Source organism: Ictalurus punctatus, chromosome 17 (genome assembly GCF_001660625.3).
Source record: "Ictalurus punctatus breed USDA103 chromosome 17, Coco_2.0, whole genome shotgun sequence".
Taxonomy (NCBI): Eukaryota; Metazoa; Chordata; class Actinopteri; order Siluriformes; family Ictaluridae; genus Ictalurus; species Ictalurus punctatus.
Window position 1 is genome coordinate 5359028 of NC_030432.2, and position 21667 is coordinate 5380694.

General features: G+C 40.0%; 1 protein-coding gene across 6 annotated transcripts; it reads right to left on the bottom strand.

Moving 5' to 3' along the window:
* Positions 1-7436: 7436 nt before the first annotated feature.
* Positions 7437-21457, bottom strand: hnf1ba (HNF1 homeobox Ba). 6 transcript variants are annotated; one of them, XM_017491581.3, is made up of 10 exons: positions 20842-21457; positions 17328-17527; positions 16643-16832; positions 16270-16499; positions 12910-13058; positions 11946-12072; positions 11604-11786; positions 10905-11023; positions 10453-10497; positions 7437-8971 (listed from the first exon to the last, which is right to left on the bottom strand). In XM_017491581.3, the coding sequence occupies exons 1-10, from the start codon at positions 21210-21212 to the stop codon at positions 8951-8953; spliced, it is 1635 nt and encodes a 544-aa protein (XP_017347070.1). In that variant the 5' UTR covers positions 21213-21457; the 3' UTR covers positions 7437-8950. The 6 variants fall into 6 exon arrangements, with proteins under 6 accessions (XP_017347070.1, XP_017347066.1, XP_017347067.1 ...); XM_017491577.3 differs by having other exon boundaries at positions 16643-16910; positions 20842-21449; XM_017491578.3 differs by having other exon boundaries at positions 12910-13055; positions 16643-16910; positions 20842-21435.
* Positions 21458-21667: the final 210 nt, after the last annotated feature.

Here is a 21667-nt window from a genome sequence, read left to right on the forward strand (position 1 = left end):
AAGTAACAATACTGATCGTTCTGATTAAAATTTATTTCAGAAATAAGAATTACAACTGAATTCCTCATTACTGGTTTATGTGCACTTTAGTGGCAACAGGGTTGAAATGGTAAAAATGTACACTAAACCTCTATAAAACATATTTACAGTAAAGTGGTAAAGTGCTGTAATATCTTACACAGTATAACATAACATTTGTTCATTTGGCTGATGTTTTTGTTTTGTTTAGTTTTTGTTTCTAAAGTGATTTACAATTGATGCAGGATATAACTGAGCTGAAGGTTACGTCTCTTGCTCAAAGACCCACCCATGGCAGTTTGGTGGTGCTGGGATTGGAACACACAACCTTCTGACCTGTAAAACAATGCCTTAACGGCTGAGATGCCTACTAGCTTGCGTTGATTCAATGCAGTCTTTTAGTGTGAGTTAATTCAGTGGTGAAGGAGGCTGAATCCGTGTGAGCGAGCTGAGCTAGTTGTGGTGGCTCATTTGTTTAATTGGGTTCTCATTGTCTACTTTTAGGACTTGTATGAAAATCTGATGATGTTTTAGGTCATATTTATTCAGAAATATAGTAAATTCTAAAAGGTTTACAAGCACCTCTGTATGTAAGATACTACAGCACTTTACTATAAATATGTTTGCCAGTTGTTTACTATAAATCTTCACAGAATTTTACTGGTAATGCTCTTGCCACTAAATTACTGGAAAATGTACAATAACATTTTATTAGTGTGGCTACATTTTTAACATTTTTATTCTATCATTTGTTAATATTGTTTCCTTCTATTAGTTTCTGTACCAACAAAAATAATTTCAGGGTTTATTTTTTACATTTATGGACGTTTTTTTTTGTTAATCCAGGTGACAATCCTATCAGATATTTATTGTAGTTGTGCTATCTGGTTTGACAGATATGTAAAGTTGGGTGTTGTCTATGTGCCTGTGGAAATTGACACCACATATTACTAATTTTACATTAAAATGTAAACATTAAAAATCTAACCACTACCAACATGAACATTTTCTATTAGGTAAATATATATAAGAGCACTTCAGAACATTTCCTGACATCCCAACATATTTTTGCGAGTTGTAAAATATATACTAAGCCACAAAAAAATAAGGTTTCCTTATACATCACTCCCTAACTCATGATGGCATCCCAATGTAATATTTCTAAATACAAAATGTTCTAAACACAGTACAGTGAACTACAGAATTTATGGGCACCCTTCAACATCTATCATCTATTTTGGTTGTTAATTGTTGTACAGCCCCAATCTTCTAGAACTGATCAAACAAGACACGTTTTAAATGTTATAGAAATGTAAAAATGATCTGTGAATAGAAACACAGTGCAAAAGGGAGAGGGGCAAAGAGCTGGGAGAATCAAGCCACCAGGTAAGATGGATATTTCATTCGTTTAACAGCCCATTCAATTGTCTGAATAGGATAGATTACATAACTATTAGGATGTGGCGAGACTGTGAAGGATGCTGTTACCCTACAGAGAGCACTGGGTTTAGCTTAAGGCCAGCCACGTCAGGCCCCATCTGAATACAGTCAGGCTCCACCGGTGGCTCTCTGACCCAGGTGAACATTAACCCACCTCCCTGTCTGAGCATCTCACCAATCACCATAAATCACTACAGTCTTCACCCGAGCCTCACGACAGCATCAGCATGCCAACTGCTATCTGTCACAAGCCCTTTCTACTGTATGATCAGTCTCCCTGCTGAAAGGGCCAGAAAAGGCCCAATTCATTTACCCCTCCATTTACAAACACAATGGCCGAAAAGAAGCTTTCTCATTCTGCTTCTTTCTGTTTCTTTCTCTGATGCTGCGTGGAGCTTTGCTGATGCAAGAGCTCACAATGGATCAAACTGTTGAAAAATGTGAGGAATTCTTTTTTCTTTTTTTTCTATTTTTAAGGCTCAAAAACAATTTTTAAACATTTTACACCAATTTAGTTAATAATGAATGGTGTAATGAATGTTGGCCTGTTATTGTCCTAATTTCATTCATGTCACAAGCAGCTATACTGTAGTCTACTAAAGGCAATTCATGTTATTTTGTTGTCTTCTAATGTGAGCAATGCATGGCTGTTCTCCTCCATATTTACAGGCCGATTAACACAATAACATGAACATTAGTCATCAGATATTAGGATGCTGTCTACAGTATTGAAGCGTCTTTGCAGAGCTTGATCGAAAGACTACTATGTAGACATCAAAACTATCGATGATTGAAATATATGGCTCTAATATTAATAGTAATGCGGTTTTACATCAAAAACTCCGGTAGATTCATAATATTAATGCTGATTCTGTATTCTTAGTGTGCTCTGATTAATTACTGATTCATCCATATGAGTGGGATTTAATTATTCATGATAATAATCATTAAAACCCTGTCCAGGGTGTACCCCACCTTGTGCCCCATGCCTCCTGGGATAGGCTCCAGGTTCCCCGTGACCCTGAAGGATAAGCCGTATTGAAAATGGATGTATGGAAGGATAATAATCATTAAAACAAATATTTTTGGTTAAGTGAGTTTCAGTAACATATAATGAAATTTCCTGTAAATCATAAGATGACATATAATATTTAAATATATTTTAAAGTTACTCTTGATTGCTTAATATAAATGCAGGATTTTGCTCGTCCATCCTAATAAGGGTCAGTACCATGAATGATAATCAGTTACATACAGTGGATATGTATTTGTTACTAATATGAATGCAACGTCGAAGGACAGTTCCGATCTCAGTTTGAACCAGTGTCACCAATTAGCCACGGCAGAGTGTGCCCCTGTGACCTCTGACCCCTGCTGTGCTCTCCTGCACATTAGCCCTTTGGGGCCCAACTGGAGTTGATGTAGTACCTATTCTCTTCAGGCTCCTAAACACGCAATCGCATTCATCCCTAAACTTCCATTTTCTGTTCCTTTGTCTCTTGGCACTGTTTTCTGGGTGTCCAGCTTGATCCTTCTGTTGACCTCTGTGTGCTCCGTGGAAGTGGATACCCATTGCTCGCTCTCCTACTGTGCCTGCTCGCCCATGCACCTATATTAGAAAGGACTCAAATTGAACATAGGCTATTTTTTGAAGCAGATAAATTAGCAGAAGGCTAACCAATCAGTGCAAATGCTCAGAGCTGGATTGTAATGAGTGTGAACAAAAGCATAAAGGCATATTGTTTTTAATATCAGAATACATGATGATGAAGTTATGTTCCAAACCTAATTCGTTATCTGCGTTGTTTAAAAACAATTGTTTGGACACATGCAAATGGAACAAACCTGATCAGATCTCCAGACTGGATTTTATTTCTCAGGGCCATTGTGTGTGATTGTAAATCTTTTACTTAATGATTATTTTTGTAATGTTTCATTTGAATATTATTATTTATTAAGCTCTGATATCTAGCTTTTGTTTTATATACCTTGGTAACACTGTACAGAAGAATGTACTCAATGTGTTTCATGGCAATTGACTCAATGAAATAAATGAAATGTCCAGTGTTATCGAAAGTTAATAATAACATATTCATTAAGAGCACCTTGAGCTCTCAAAGCATTAATACCTGCATTACACACCGAGACTGAGATCTAATTACATCCCCATTGAGGCTGATATCATTTGGTGCCTTCCAAGATATCTGTAAGTGCTGCCTCTTTCAAACTGAGCATTCACACACAATGACTTTAACAGTGTAGTTGCCTGTATTGTTAACTCAGTGCTCCTAAAGGATGCTAATAAGCGTTGCTCTCTCTCCTCCGCTCCGAGGCTCTGTTCCATTCACAGAGCTGCAGTAAAAAGAGCAGCACTAAGATCTTTAGAGACTCCCTGCGTGCAGTATCAAAGGCCTCATTGATAACCAAACAGGGAGGCATCCCTGGGTTACAAGTGTATACTCAGCAGGACATTCTCTTTCATAACCATGCATGCAACTCTTTAAGGTTCATTGAGGCAAGGGCAAAAAGGGCCCAATCATCATGTTTTAGGAGGCGCTATCACATTAGAGCTCCACATTGTCCCAAAACGAACAAATGTTTGATCTGCTCATTATCGGCATTAACTAATCCTCGGCTAATTAGTCAAATAAAGAGTGTGTTTAGCGTATAGAGAGGAAAGAACAGGGTGTGGGTTCCTGTTCTTTAAAAAACTAAATTGTTTAAATCTCTTTCTTTTTTTTTTACATTTAGTCCTGCCCTTCAGAAGCTACATAAAATGTTTACATGTTTCCCAGAAGACAAAATTTATACCAATCAACCTGTTCAAAAGTTTACCCCCCCCCCCCCCCCCCCCCCGCACCGATTGAGCATCAGTGAATGTTTGCACCTTTTGTAATAGTCGTGTACGAGTCCCTCGGTCGTCCTCAGTGTGAAAAGATGGATCTCAACATCATATAGCCGCCGCTGGAAAGGGGTCAAATATGCAGAAAATGCTGGAAAAGTAAAGACCTGGAGGATTTTTCTGAAGAACAGTGGGCAGTTTAACTGCACAAAAAACAAGAGACTCATGAACAACTCTCACAAAACATAAACAGAGTCGTTGATCATCCAGGTAACGACACACAGTGTTAATAATCAAGCGTATGTAAACTTTTGAACCGGTTCATTTGTGTAACTTCAGTTATTGTTGTGTCTTGTGGACTATATGTAAACATCTGTTATGTGAAATAGCATATTCAGGGCAGAACTAAATAAAAAACCTCATGCAATTTTTATAATCCCTCTTAATTATTCTTGTTATTAACATTTTGCAGATTCTGCAAGGTGTACTGGATGTAAACTTATGACCTCAGCTGTGTCTCACTTTGGAGGTCTTTTATTAGTAAATAATAATGTAATGCATAATCACAGCGTCACAATGAGCAATTCAATATCCAAGCAGTTTATAAGTGTGACTGAGAGAAACCGTAACTATATTTACTGCTATATTCATGTGCTTTCTATCTATATTTGATTAGCCTGATCAATCTAATCGTGCAGATCACAACTATAAATCCGCACAATCGTTTTGTGTAGTAATGCAGGTTATCAGGAAGCATTTGTAATGACACTGACACAAACAGTAGGCTGGAAGCATTTGGATGCAACGTTATTGCTAACGTTATTGTAACACACACATCCGCCCACTTCCTTCTCGTATTACAGCTCGTCAAGTCTCCTGAATAGCTAGAGTTAGACGGCCATTAAGACTGTCTTTAGGTCACGCTGTAATATACTGTAGGGCAAAAACATCACTATCACAAACAAACTTTATTACATAATTTTGCCAATACCATGTTTCGCAAACAATATGGCATCATTCTTTATTATTAGAAACCTGTTTGTGTGGAAAAGAGGTCTGAAGGTTGTTTATTTTATAGAAAATAATTCAAATGCATAAATATGATGTTGTCATTCCTTCAGACGATTCAGATTTGTTTCAGTTGCATATCAGTTATAAGTAGAGATGCACCGATAGTAAATTTCTCAGCCGATACTGATAGCCGATTATTCAGGGTGATATCGGCCGATACTGATACCGATAGTTTGGTGGTTCTACCTTTTATGCTTTCTTTAAATGAATAATAATTAATTCCACAATTCTGAAAGAAATGCAAATAAAAACTTTATTCTCTCCATGTGAACAAGTAGTTTCACAGTAACTGGTCTCAAACACAAAACACATTACTCTAATTAACATTAACACATGAACTCAATTCTGAAGATTAAAGTCGGATTATTAACTTATTGAATGTTATTAATTCATATTAACATGGACTGAATTCTATAAAACCTCCTGTTAGTCTCACATTCACTCTGCACAAACAAAAGCATTTCTACTTCATCACTAACATCAAACTGTTAATATATAATATCAACTTTTTTTTATATATTAACATTAACTGGGGTGCACAGTGGCTTAGTGGTTAGCACTTTCCCCTCACACCTCCAGGTTCAGGGATTCAATTCCCACCATGGCCCTGTGTGTGTGGAGTTTGCATGTTCTCCCCGTGCTGTGGGGGTTTCCTCCGGGTACTCCGGTTTCCTCTCCCAGTCAAAAGACATGCAGGGTAGGCTGATTGGCATGTCCAAAGTGTCCGTAGTGTATGAATGGGTATGTGTATCTTCATTGTCACCAAATTCAAACACAAGAGACATCTTTACACACAGCACAAAATCCATGTGTTTTCCCGCCCTCTTTTGATTGACAGGATATAATCGGCCCTGATCATCAGATGTTTTTAAACTGTCAGCCGATAGTGTGAAAAATTGCCTTTATCGGCCAGTACCGATTATTGGCTGATACATCGGTGCATCTCTAATTATAATTAATACATCATTTAAACAATTAATTCAAAAAAATCTCATTATTGTTTACATTTTTTCTTCTTGAATAATTCGTAGAATAACAGTTTTGTTCATACACATTATCGGCCGCACTCTGTCTTTAAAACATTTCCTAAAAGAAAGCCAGTCATCTCAGTCTTCATTCAAAGAGGCCAATCCTCTTTGAATCCAACTACAGTATGTTAAACCTTTGTCACCTTTGCCCAAGGTAAGGACGATTGTAAGACAGTGTACACGATATAGACTGGTACATGATCATGAACCAAAGAGATATAAGATTATGCTCGAGAAAAAATCCAGAAATTTATCACCCAGTGCCTGAAAATGAAAAAGTTGTTGTCCTGAAAAATACCACCAACAAGCCAAACTATCAAAGCTATGTGGTCTGGCCTGACTTTGGCTTTCATTAACACACAGCTCTATCACCCACATTTGTTCATTATGATGGGAATTTCAGAAACTGTTGGTTTTAGATCGGGAGGATTTCAGTATGAGGGAGGTGAAACACACAGCCCTGATGGAGCTTCACTTTAATGCACAGGTGCTATGTTTTGGCAGACATATTTTGAATATTCAACATTTTTCCCACCGATTGAGTGATCAAGCGATCCATATAAACACACATAAACGCTTTGCTCTCTGAGAAAGCCTCCCTGCTTCAAGGGTTATGTACTTTGTGTGTCATATTGTACTGCTGAGGGAGAAAACACACATTAGCAAATACACCAGGCACAGACAATGTGATGCATCATCAAACACTGATACCTCAGTCCTGCAGATAAGTTATACAAACAATACTTGACAGGAATAGGAGGTGTAGAGAATAGTTCAATAGACACACATTCCTGAAACTTTTTGTTATAAAGAAAGGGATCGTTGGGAAATTTTTTAACAGTAAAGAAATTGTGCAACACAAAGTTGTGGTAAGGGTCAGGAGAAAACGGGCTATTTTAACACACAATGCTGATACCATCTGCTATCTTAACCACCACACACACACACACACACACACACACACACACACACACACACACACACTTTCCACTGACAGAGAAAGATGAACAGAAACAAAGGACAACTCACTATCAGGGTCTTGGAAAGAGCCTTTACTTAAAACATCATCATCCCCCCCCCCTCACAGTATAAATAATGATTTTAAAACATTGATTTTCATTTTATACAAAAATAATACAAGACTGACAAAATCTAATGGCATGTGTTGAGAATGACGTTGTAACCAAGTTGCATACGCTCAATAAAAGCTTTTCTTTCTTTTTTTTTTTCTTTTTTCAGAAATGACCTATTGGAAAGTAAGAACAACAGGTGAGAGTTAAAAGAGCTAAGCAAACCGACAAAATTGCTTCTCGTCTATTTTCCATATCGAGCAGTCCACAAATTCATTTAATGCATGTGGTGACTAGTGTTTGAGTGTATGGGTTATTACATCATGTTTTGTGTACCGTACTGCACCTGATAATTGCATAAGTGGGTAATACTGTTTGTCCTGGTGACCATGACCTGATGACAGACTACCCTCCTACTCACAGTTATCAGCCTCTCAATTACCATTCTAGAGACTCTTAATAACCTATCTGTGATACCATCACTAATGTTTAGAGAATAATGTCATTACGTTAAGGATTCCTTGTCATGGTATCATTCTCAGATTCCAAAATGGAAATAAGGAAAACGTGTGCAATATCTGCAGCTTGGCTTTGACAATGCTATTATCCCACGTTGTTTTGCTGGTGTAACTGTTTGTAAATCTGCAGGAAATGGGCTAATCCCACAATTTCTTTGTGCCATTCAGTACATTGCATAGTCCTTTCTGTTCTAAAGATTGTCATTTCTAAATCACAGTTTGTTGGGAAAAAAAAAACATACATCTTTAAAGACATAGCATAATTATCATTCATTCATATTTACAACTGTACAGAACAGTGACTACTCATATTAACAACGGAAATGGAAGACCCACTGCAATGTATATGCAGGAAACACAACCAACACATTCAGTCCATCAAGTTCTAACCCAAAAAAAAAGACCTGTTGAAAATAATATAAGCTGATTGTCATTTCATTCGCAAACTGATTACAGAACATCTACGTCTAGGTGAGCTCATTGATGTTTTAGACTGACAGTCCAGGGACAGGATGAGAAGAATCCTCCATTAAAGAGCCAGCTTGACCGGCAATGGAGCATTGGTAATCCTTTGGCATTTGGTAACCCTGTGAGTCTACACACAAAATCATGGCAGTTTAACACCGTCACTGCACACCATTTCCATTTGTTCCTTAAAAGATGTCAGAATCATCCTTTTTTTTGTGTGGTTGAAAGCAAAACACTGTTACAAAAGGCAAGTTTGGAAATTGTTCAACGGTAGTGACTTCCAGGTGATCCTCCCATCTTTCCATAGTACGATTAGACTAAGCCAGAGTCTTCTTTCTGATTGCTCTCCTCTTTTTTTTCAGTCCCTACATTAGTGACCAGCTCATCTTCCAGTGCACTGTTGCCAGTGATTAGGAGTTTCCACAGATACAGCAGGGAGAGAGCCAGAGAAATGTGCTCCTGTTGCTAGGCATTGAGGAAGTCAGGTGGACACGCTCACCAGGCTTGCAGAGGACACTGTCGACAAAGACGAGAGGAAGAGAAAATAAAGTGTCAGAGCTTAATAAGCAGTGCAGTACTGTACAAAGTGCTACTGGTGGTAAAGTTAACAGATATCAGTGAACAGTTAACAGTGAAGCTATCCGCTCTCATGCCTTCTTTTTTTTTTCAGTGAAACATCTCAGGCTATTTCTATTTCTGCCTTTCCTTGTAAGGGCGGAGACACGTGACCCCGTCATGACCCGCTGGCCAACAAACAGTCTCACCTGATAAAGGTGTGGACCAGCTGCTCGAACTAGAGACTTTAGATGGTGCTCTATGACTAGAGGGGGTGTTTAGTGTGAGCGAAAAAAAGGGCAAACAGGAGGGCAATAAAGCCAGAGTGGGTTCGTAATATTCCCCAGAAAGCCCATTGCCATTTGTTACACCACCCAAGTCAAATACAAGGGCTCTGATAAGGGAGAGGAGAACCTGAAAGTGCCCTCTTAAGTGGCTGAGGTATCACATACGTGAGGCACATTCAGTACTTCATAAACAGCTTCATATAGATATAAAGTTTTGACTTCAATTATTTGATTGCATGTGTTACTAAATGTTATAAATATTGTAAAGGGTGTGTGTGTGTGTGTGTGTGACTCTCTGCAGTGAAGAGTACTATCTGACATTAAGGCCCAAGTCACGTCAGCTCATCAGCTAGTGGCCATCACCACTGCAGCGTGGGAAATTGAGCGTGTGAAAGCAGCTCAGTGAAGACTGCATTTCAGGCTAGAGCGCTCATGGAGGGTGGGGAGAAGTCAGAAAGGGGAAGAGGGAATTAGTGAACGCACATGCCTCCCCACGGCAGGGAAACAAGAGCGACACACTAACTTTAATTAAGACCGAGGGTCATTTCCTGGTCTGATATGCTGAGCGCTGGTCTGGGAGTGGTGGAATAGAGAGTGGGCAGAGGGAAAGAGAGAAGCGGATATAGGCACGGGGGAGAGATAAAATAAAAAAAAGACGACAAGGAAAGAGGGATGGGAATAAAGGAAAAGATAGAGATAGAAATACTGACAGTACGAGTGAGTGAGTGACAGAGAGGAAAAGAAGAAAGAGAGACAGCGAGAGCAGATTATATATCAGGTGACTTGTGGCTAGAGCGTACGGGTGACTGGTCAGTCAGGCCGTTCAAAGGAAATGGGTATTCTGAGGAGTATCGCTACACTTGCTTGCTTTACTGATTCAGATGTTTAGAAAGCATGGATAAACCGAAGTGGCCCCTTTACAATTCCTGACTTTACAGATGGACTTTTCTCTAATTCGCTCATCTCAGGCTGGTCCCTCGTTACTCATTTTGTGCACATTCGGTAAGCTTCAAATTGTAAAAAGCATGCTGTGTCTGCTAAGGATGTGTACATGTTGTAATGCATTTAATCAGGACAGGCACGATTCAAAAAGGACACCATTTCACTTCACCACAGTGCAGGATTATTAAGTGACTTTATTTAAACAGTATTTACCCAGTTCAGACCCCCCAGTTGTACCATCTTGTTAACAGCAGCATCCTAATATGACAGGGATTAAATAAATTGTCAGAATGAACACAACTATTAGCTGGGATTAGTATAGCGCTCACTGTGGATGTTTACTACAGTAGAAACATGTCCTTTAATCTGCATTCGGTGCATGTTAGTGTAACTTGATTAATTAATAATTAAGAAAAGATGATCTGTTGATTTTTTTTGTTTGTTTTGTTTTAGTCCCCAAACAAGAAAAATCATTTGAAAGCTGCAGGATAGAGTACCCTGATGCTTAAACTTTCCAAAAGCATGGCTGAAGGGATACATGCAGAATACACAGGCAGTTATCTTACCTCAGATAGCTACATATTCCATACACAATTATCATATACTACGGTAGAACAAATGAGACAATGAGAGAAAGAGGTGAAGCTAAGAGCACATGAACTGACCTGTTTGGTGGAGGACATTGAGCTGAGGGTGTTGAGGCTGTTGTTGTCTGTTACTACCATGGCGGACGGAAAGCGTGACGGGTGGGAATACTGTGGTGGCTCCTGCTTGTGTGGGTACACTGTTAAAATAACACAACAGGCAGACAGACGGTCACACGTGTGTCAAAAATGTCTGCATGTATTAAGAATACAAATGAGCTGCATGTTCCTATGAGTTGCATGTATCATGTTTATCCATATGGGAACATATATTACATTCAGGCATTTACCAGATACATTTAACAGCTCAAACAGCTGAAAGGTCATTAAAAAAATCATCAGAATGGAGACAACTCAATGAACTAACTAGCCTCGGCATATTATCTATATATAGTATAGTCTCGTTGTGTAAAATTATCAGAAGTATGTCCTTCAATGATAATCTAGGTTTGGTGCATATTTGTGTAGCATACAAAGAACAAATTCATAACCTGAAAGACTAGAGACTAATACTGGCTCGTAACAAGGGTTGGAGTGATCTAGTGGATAAATAAAAAGGAAAACTTTCAAACCTGTGAGTAAATAAACAACAATTAGAAAGGGTTGTTTTTTAAGTATAAGGAAAATTAAGCAAATAATAGGTATGCAAACATTTTGCTAGTTCCCATTAGGGAATTTTTCACTTCATCCAGCTACAGTAAGAGAAGAGAGCACACTTACTGTGTGAGTGTGTAACGGTGGCCATGAAGGGCTGTTGGCTCATGTGGCTGTGGGACTGTTGCATGAGGCTCTGTTGGTGAGAGCTATGCAGCTGCTGTGAGAACTGCACTGGCTGTAGGGTGGCCAGACTTCCTGCCACGCTGTTGATTACAGGCACCGTTTGTGCCTGTGATGTGCTCAGACCTGTACACAAATTTACACAATGTTTATGATGATACCGATTCCACTCCTGGTTTGAATCAGGCATGTTATAGCAGAGGAAACACAAAAATGCTCAGACATGCCCATCATGTCCCCAAGATCGAGGATGGCAACCAGTGGCAAGTAAGAGAGAGCACTCACCCTGTGCAATGGCCATGACTCCAGAGATGGGCATTATGAGGTTCTGTGTTTGCTGGTGACCATGGTGGGAGCTATGGATGTTGGTCAAGGTACTAACTGGTGGAAGACCTCCACCTGATACTGAGATCTGCCAAGATTAAAACACAGAGATTCAGTCAGAGGATGTCTAACTACCATTAGGCAAGGGACCTCATTCTAGTGCAAGTGCCAAACTCTTGATTGCAAAACTTTAGATCAGTTACAAATAAAAGCGCTGAGATTGTTTTATCAAAGGTTCTGCAGTGCTATCTTAAAGCAAGAATGACAGGGCTTGAAGAGACAGTGGGTATTTTTGAATAGGCTGCTGGTCATAGAGGCGGCTTTGCTCAGACAACTGTCTGATAGCAAAGAAAAGCCACAATTATCGTCTCTTCCTCCTCATGCTGATATCACCAGCACAAGTGCACTAGAAATTCCAACGAATTTGAGTCAGAACTAAATTAAACAAGTCAATATCTCTGATATATTAAGAAGTTTAGAACATCGAAGGTGACTGAGGTTTGTCTAGCTGAAAATTCAATATTTGCATAGAGCGGGGGGTGGAGGGAGGGTCAGATGTTCTCCTCCTGCAGCACTCCAGCTTAATCGAGCGCTGCTGTCAGTCCACTTGCCAGAGTAAGCAGAGCTCCACCCGCTACTTCTTCCTCCATGGCATATAATCAATAACAACAGAATGTTTCTTTGTCAGGTTTATTGGCATAGCCATGGTCATGCCCTACTCATAGTAACACCATAGCTGCCCTGTGGCATACTGTAGACTAAACCTTACTGTCTACTGGAGCTTCAACTGAAAGAACAATGCAGTGTTTGTTGGGCTACACAGCGGTCAATGGCAGCAGCTATCGGGGGCCCTGTTCGGCGTTGTTGTATCAAAAGTAGGCCTTTGCTTATCTTATCTGAGGCAGGAGTGGCCAGGTGTGCTCACCATCTTGGCGTCAGGTGACAGCAGGCCATGGCTGGGGTCCAGTGCTCCAGGAGAGACCTGCTGCAATACAGACTGGCTGCTCGTCATGCTGTGGTGATTGATAGTGCTTGAGGAGCTGACTTCACTGGGACCCTGGTTGTACCTGACTGCTGAGGCAAAAGAGAGAGAGAGAGAGAGAGAGAGAGAGAGAGAGAGAGAGAGAGAGAGAGAGAGAGATTGAGTTGCTTTTTGAAATAACACAAGTCTACATATAGGGTAGAGATTTGGGTCTCTCCATGTGTTTTTACATTAGCCACAAGTTGCCAGAGACGCTTATGTCTGCCTCCTGCCAGGTTAGCGCAGAACAAACAAACTCCACTGCAGATACATGTCCAACAGAGTCAAGGCCAGTGTACACATAGCCTGTTGCTCATAACACCACACACTCATGGCAGCTTGTGCTTCCTAGGACACCTAAAATATTCTCTGATTTGACTTTCAGTAAAAAAAGATACACATTTTCACATTCAGAATTGAATATTCTTTTAATGGGATAGATTGCTTTGTAGGTTGAGTCTCATGTCAAGTTCTGGGACTCCACTTGACTGGGATTTCAGTCATCTCTTGTGCAGTGGGTGTTTGCAAATCCCAGCCTCCTTTGATACTGACCAAGCAAACATTACAAAATCAATGCCAGTGACAAATACTTTTGTTGATATGCAGGCAGTACCTCATTTAAGCTCCAGTATCATCCTGACAGAGACATCGGCTACCATTACTTAAAATAACACACCAAGAGCAGGATCTTCGCAAGATCTATAACTGACCAGACCAAGACATAGAGCACTCAAACACTCCCACACATTACCAAAGGCACCATGTACTACACATATGAAACACATCCTTCTAAGTGGCAAACAACTTTGTGTTTTAACAAAAGTGGCAATGACCACATTTCATCCATCATGTGGTTCATTAGCTAGACATCAGACGAGGGTCTCTCCACAAACATGTGTCTGCAGCCAACTCTCTCACAGCTCTACAGCATCTTGTAAACAACCACAGCGGACAATAAAGCACTCCATCAGGCCCATGGACCCCTGACCACACAATGGACCAAGCACCATAAACAGACTTTATTTTATAGGTCTATACCCTGTAAAAGTGTCAGGGGAGGATGGGGCGATTCACCAGGGGCATTGTCTGACTTTGTCTGCTATTCACCTAGGATGCAGGGACTGCTGCTCTCTCTCTTCCTCTCTCTCTTTCTTATTGCCAGCTTGGGTTGTATGTCTGACCAGACTGACCAGTCTGACCAGCAGGAGAGCTCTGTTTCTAGGGCAACAAGGAAGCAAAATATGGTCTTTGACAACACAGGGCAGGAGCGATGCAGGACAAAAACATCAGATGCCTAAGCAAGTGTAACTATCCCAGTTCACAGTACACATTACAAACATTGTAATACATGTGTTTAATGGTCAAGCCTTGATCTAAAAACCTAGTGGAGTTAAAAATAGTGAGTTAAAAATAATAATACAGAATCCAGAGGGTGATAAGTGCAGAAGGGGAGTTGTATCAGGGAGTAGGAGCAAGAACTAAAAAGCTTCAGTTCTCCTTGGGACCCATGTAATATCAAAGTCCTGGTGCCCAACCCCAGGCAATAGTCTTTAGAATGCTGCTACATATGAGAGACCTCCTGGGTCTCTGCAGGACGTACATGTCCTTTCAGCCTAGTTGTGGGCTTCACGGTAAGTGTGGAGACAGCTGAACCCATGAGTTATGTGCAAAGGTCATCCAGAAGGACACTCCGCCATAAACTACAATGTTCTACACGCTGGCCAACCAGCTTTCATTAAGAAACTTGACATTTTCATCATTAGAATTTTCCACGAGTCTGATTTGAAGATTTAAGAAAGTATGATACGAGAAAGACAGGTAAAATTATTTAATGGGGCTATCAAAATTGCTGCTGATGGTCTATCCATTCAGAGTACAGGTGTATATAAACGTATCTGCATTCCATTGGGACCCAAAACAGAGGTAAGAAAACAACCAAAAACTCAAACACATAGCTCCTAAATCTTATCAATAGCATGATAAGATCAATAAAACGTCAATAAAACAGGAATAAGAGAACTGACCCTACAGTGACCTTTTCCTTCTGACCTATAGGCTTGATGTGATTTGAGAAAAGGGGTGGAAAAAAAGGGGGCTTCACCCACAGCCAACTTTAGCCACAGCAGAAGGGTGATCAGTCCTGTTTGGTCAAAAAAGACCCAATACTAGCAGACAGCTCCTGCTGCTCTGCTCCCGTCCCAGCTTCAACCACTATACTCTAGTTCATAAAGGTGGGGGGAGGGTTCTAGCATTCCCTCCCCTAGCCCAACAGAGATAAATGAACCTAGGTTACAGTCACTTCTAATACACCATGGACAATGGGGTTTCCTGCTAGGAGAGAGTAAAGAGAGCAGGGGACAGGGGAGCCCCTTATCAAAGGTCTGGGAGATGTAGTAGCTGAGGATTTTAATTGTCAATTAAGCATGCATAATACAGACTGTGTCTTAGCAACATGATGAGGGCAACCTGCTGAGCCATTCTTGTTGGGTCAGGCTTTTACACTGAAAAACATCTGATGCTGCTGGCGGGATGCCTTGTAAGCACCCTAACCCCCAGCTAAGGAAGAGCTTAGTAAAGCAGAGTCTTCCTTATCTGAAACAGACACCCCTACCCCTTTGCACCCACTCCAGTCAGTGACCCTGCCTCTCCTTGCAACCTGGGGTCATTCACTGGCCAGGTGTGCAGGAGGGAAAATCCATAAGCAAACAAACAAGCCAACATGTATCAACAAGATTAAAAACGTGTGTTCAAGGAAAACAAGCACTCTTTTCTTCTCATGTTTTAACACATATATATATATATATATATATATATATTAGTGACTTGCTATTTCAAGCTAGATCAGTGTATTTAACTGGGTCTGTGCTTTATTAGATATATCAGAAGAGGGGCCAGCAGTACAGGCAAATCACAAGCTTACACAGACAACAATACTACTGTCATGTTGTTATCCTGCTTGTTTGACCTGAGGCTGACCCTGGTACTGATCCCAGGTACATTTGGATTGTTATTAACACATTTCCAAAGCGGGGAATAAAAACGCCATATGCTCAGTGCACTCTAATTTAACTCTTTCTTCTTTTCCCACAGAACTGGAAGTGAAGCTAATGACAAACATTGTTTTCCATCTCCACTGCTATCAAACACTATAGCCCTGATAACAGCCCTGAGGCCTTGCCTCAGTAACCTGACCTAGATTCACAACTGAGGCTTTAACGAGCTTTAAGTTCAACTGGCGGTGAGAGGATCTCGAAATATGGTTACCTTGCATCTTGCTGGGTGGAGAGGTGCTGGCCTGTGAATGGTGTGGCGAACTGTGTGTGAGGAGGGGATTGATGCTTTGCCCTCCATAGGCATCCATAGCCAGCTTCTGTCTGAAGGCTTCCTCTTTGCGCCGATTGGCAAACCAGTTGTAAACACGCACCTCTGTGACTAAATTGGTACCAAGTCCTTGGGCTTTAGATGGTGATACCCCTCTCTGGAGACACTCTGCCCTACATGGGGACGAAAAAAATGTTTAGTCAATGCAATTATTGGTCAATTATGTAAGATTACAAAGTGTGTAAGATGCTAGAAACATTGATATTGAATATTGTAATAGTTAAAAAATGATAAAATACGATACATGCAGCATTACCGATTGCATTCTTCTACCAGAGCCTCCCGCTCTTCTTTGCTTGGGTTCTTCTGCCGTTCATATGCCTGGTAGAGGATCTGCTGGGACGCAGGCCCCCATTTGAAGCGGTTGCGTCTGAGTTTCTTGAGGGCAGGTTCAGTGCCAGCATCATCTCCAGGCTGCCCCATGCCAGGTCCAGGCTGACTGAACTCTGGGAAAAGAAGAAGCACCTGATCCTGACTGCCTTTGTCTGTCATATTAGTGCCAGACCCATGTGCTTGGTTGAATTCTGTAAAAATAAAGAAAGTGTTTTCGGTGTACATGTATCTTCTGCCGTTACAAAAACATGCAGTTTGATGGTCTGTGCATTTATGCGTGCTAGGATACTCAGGTATGTGGCCAGTGTAACCTACTCAAATTTAATTGCCACGTGATTAAACACAGAGGGCCATAAGGAGGTAAATGACATTATGTCCAGAAAAATAAATAAATAAACAAATACATACATACATACATACATAAATAAATAACAGCTTAGATCAATAAAATATAAAGTAAAATAGGGGTTTTGATTACAATTCTTAGGAAGATCTCGTACCAAAGCAAATATAAATAATATATTATATAATGTTCTATGTAAATATATAATAAATATAATGATATATGCTAAACTTCATTGGTTTCAGTAAAAGCTTAGTGAACTTACGCCGCAGAATCTCGCGCTGCTTCCTGACGTACCAGGTGTAAAGAGCCGCGCGCTTCTGCGTCTTCATGGGCGTGCCCTTGTTCAGGTGTTGCGAGAGATGTGATTGGTTGAGGCCTGTGACGTCGACCACCTCGCGCTGCGGAATGTTGTGCTGCTGCATGTAGGCCTTGATCATGCGCGCGGCGCGCCACGGGTCCTCGCTGCGCGCGCAAGTATAAACAAGTGTTTTTAATTTTATTTGTTTAGTTTTTTCATATGAAAACAATATATATAAAACAATTAGTTTAATGCGTTACATGTCCACACTTATACCAGAATATAGAATGTTTGAGTGTAGTTATTGATGATTAATAACACAGTGATTAATAACGAAGTGTGTTAAGCATAGGATATATATGAGAGCTCTAAAATAGACCTGGACTTTAAGTGACTGCGTGAATATTGTGCTGCTTTACCTCTCTCTCTCTCTCTCTCTCCCCCCCCCCCTCTCTCTCTCCCTCTATCCCTTTCTCCGTCTCTCTCTCCCTCTCTCTCTTTCTCTCTCTCTCTCTCTCCTTCGCTCCCTCTCTCCGTCTCTCTCTCTCTCTCCCTCTCTCCGTCTCTCTCTCTCTCTCTCTCCCTCTCTCTCTCTCCCTCTCTCCGTCTCTCTCTCTCTCTCTCTCTCTCTCTCTCTCTCTCTCTCTCTCCTTCGCTCCCTCTCTCCGTCTCTTTCTCTCTTTCTCTCTCTCTCTCCCTCTCTCCGTCAATCTCTCTCTTTCTCTCTCTCCCTCTCTCTCTCTCTCTCCCTCTCTCCGTCTCTCTCTCTCTCTCTCCCTCTCTCCGTCTCTTCGTCTCTCTCTCTTTCTCTCTCCGTCTCTCTCTCTCTCCCTCTCTCCGTCTCTTCGTCTCTCTCTCTCCCTCTCTCTCTCCTCTCTCTCTTTCTCTCTCCGTCTCTCTCTCTCTCCCTCTCTCCGTCTCTTCGTCTCTCTCTCTCCCTCTCTCTCTCCTCTCTCTCCGTCTCTCTCACTCCCTCTCTCCCTCTGACAGCTTTGTCACTTTCCAGGTTTAAAGTGGTGTAGGAGCTCACACATGATTGTTAATCACCCTAATAAACGATCGTTAATCATCGCTTTCAGTGGGCAGTAAATACTTACAATGGTTGTGGCTACAGATTTAATTGGATAATCACAGTTTACTCTGATGGGATTTCGTTACAGAAGGACGTGTAAAATAAAATTAAAACCAGCACTGAGAATTTCCTTGTCTTCGGTTGACCTGCACCGTTTGGTGTACAAATGTGTGTGGGGGGTTTTTTTTGGAAGAAATGTTACTTTCGTGACTGTTAGTTATTTGTATTTATGTTACAGTTATTTATAATAAACGCTACATTTAACATACATGCATCTGGCACCAATTCAAATAAAAAAAAAGAAAACTATAAATAAATAAATAAATAAATAAATAAAGCCTTTCTTCTAAACATAAAAAAATGCTTCGAATTATGAGGAAACGTACACATTAATAATGACCTGTAGAAATATAAATCAAGTACTACTAATTATTATTAATAATGTTTTAAATGATTGTGCCATTAATTATGTTTTTAATGCTACTTTGCATGTTATAAAAATGATCGCGTGCTGTAACACACACGGGGGGAAGAGTGTTATTTAGTGACCTGGTTAACCAAAAATGTTGAAGTAACTGCAAGATAAATAGCAAGTACATTAACACAATCTTAAAGTAGGTCTCCTGCTTAGCATGCTAGTGGAAAGTTTAGTTGACAGCAACAAAATGCAAAGGCAACGATTATTTAATAAATAAATAAATAAATAAATAAATAAATAGATAGATAAAAATCACACTGTTTTGCGCATTGGAATTCTTTATTTATTTATTTATTTTGGCGCATTTTGTCGGCTAAAATACATTTTTAAAAAATATGAATGAAAGATTAGCTACGTACATAGAAACGGCCAAAAGCGAACACGAGCGAGGGCTTTCAGTACAACCTGCTGTGACCGAGCGAACACTTACCTTTATAAATCCCAGTCGAAATAAAGAGTCCGCCATAGTAAGCGAGATTATAACAAATAAATATGACAAATTTGCTGTTTGATTTGGAGTTTAACACCATACACACACTCACACACACTCACACACACACTCGCACACACACACACACACAGTAACTTACAGCTGAGGGAGAAGCTGCTTTATGCCTTTTGACAATGAATAACCAGATCTCCATTCACGCTAATCATACGCCACTGTGTATCTTTCAGTTGATGATTTATAGAATAAAATTAATAAGAAGTCAACGCCACGTGGTTTAGTTTGGGGTTTTTAAAGCTGCATTTCGCGATGCTGATGTTGCGGCTTCAAGAAGAAAAGTCGGCCTACAAGATCAGGAATACAATGTGGATTGTTAAACCAAATTTGGCCGTAGGTCATCCTAAATTTGAGCTCCACAAATATGTACCAACACCTATCATTATTATTACAATTATAATTATAATTAAAATTATTTATTATTATTGGTATTATTATTATTATTATTATTAGTATTATTAGTATTATTATTATTATTATTATTATTGGCTATACTGCATTGTATTGTAGAATCTGTCTATTTTAGTATCATATATAAATTACTAATCACCAAAAAAAAAAAATGAATTAATTAAATTCCAAATTACAGAAAAAAAATCTTTTATATAGAAGAGATCTAAATTGGTCACAGTCCATGATATTGTCTCCTATTTAAAGAAAAAAATTAAACGTTTCTAAAGGCCGGAGAAGCCTGTAATTATACACAGAGATGAAATACCATTTTACATTTAGCCTGGAGAGCGCTGAGTTAATGATAAATAGGCTAGAGCTTCTTCAGCTGATATTTCGCTAAGGCAAAGAAATAATAACCAGGTAGATAATTAGTAACCAGAATGTTAAAAGATGAATTTGGCGCGTGGTTTTAAATGTGTAAACACCGCTGGTCTGAACTTTACTGTACAGACACTGGCAAACAATCTTTTCTTCTTTCTTTCTTTCTTTCTTTCTTTCTTTCTTTCTTTTTTTTTTTTTTTTTTTTTTTGGTTAAACCTAATTTTTTAAATACTATAGTACTATAGGTTATGTATATGAATATTCCTGGGAGTTGTAAACACCCCTGGGTTTATAGAGACACAATTCTGTATCACAACTGGTTTCAAATTCTTCCCATATACTTTTTGACACGTTTTGTTTTTATATAAAATGTCCTCACAGAACACCAATAATAATACTAATAATAATACTAATAATAATACTAATAATAATAATACTACTACTACTACTAATAATAATAATAATAATAATATAATAAGTTTTCCAGGTTTTAAGGTTTTGAGTTTTATTCTGTCTATTATGGTTAAATAATTTGGTATGAAATTTGAAAAAAGATAAAGATTTTTCAAATGTAATTATTTCGGTACTGAGTGTCCGAGGACCTGATTTTGAGTGTGAACAGTGATTGGAGGGGGAAAGGGCCACTCACGCCAGCATGCGGTCCACCTCTGCGCGCTGCTCGGCCGCTTCCTCCGTGTTGAGAGACTGCAGCTCCTTCAGGATCGGCGGCGTGTCGTAATCATCTCCGTCCTCTGATCCTTCGTCCCCGGACAATTTCCCTTTACTGTGCCCGTTGGTCAATGTATGAAAGACGGGCTTGGCCTCCACGTCGGTTCCGTTTGTTCTAGCCGCCGACGGAGACATGTGCAGGTTCTCCAGTTTAACTCCATAACTGGCCGGGCTCGGCTCCATGTCGTCCAGCGCCTGGATCAAAACATCTCGGGTAACTCCGGAGTCTAACAGAGCGCTTAAAAGCTCCTGCTGCAAAGATGTCAGCTTGGACACCATGTTTGCGAACATCCACAAAAAAATGTCCACCTTGATGAGGAGCTAATGAGAGAAAGAAACACTCAAGCTGTAAAAATTCCCTCTCCTTTCCAGCTTTTTTCCCGTGCGTAAAAAGTCCCCCTGAGAAAGACACCTGCTTGATGAAGCCGAGCCACTTCCCCACTCGCTATAACTTGCCATGATGCTTTGGGAGGGCGGGGCATCTACAATATGCTAATGAGAGGGCGGGGCGCTGTAGCCACTGCTGCTTCTGTACTGTCCTTTATGCAAATGAGCAGGCTGTCACAGACCTGCAGGTAGAGCGTGTTTACACTGGAGCTCTGCTGCTTTTATTGGTCTCTCTTATCAGCAACTTCAGTGAACTTTGGACTCTGTCACATTCAGACTGCTGTGAAGGGGAATAATAAAAATAACAACAACAACAACAACAATAATAATAATAATAATAATAATAATAACAGCATGAC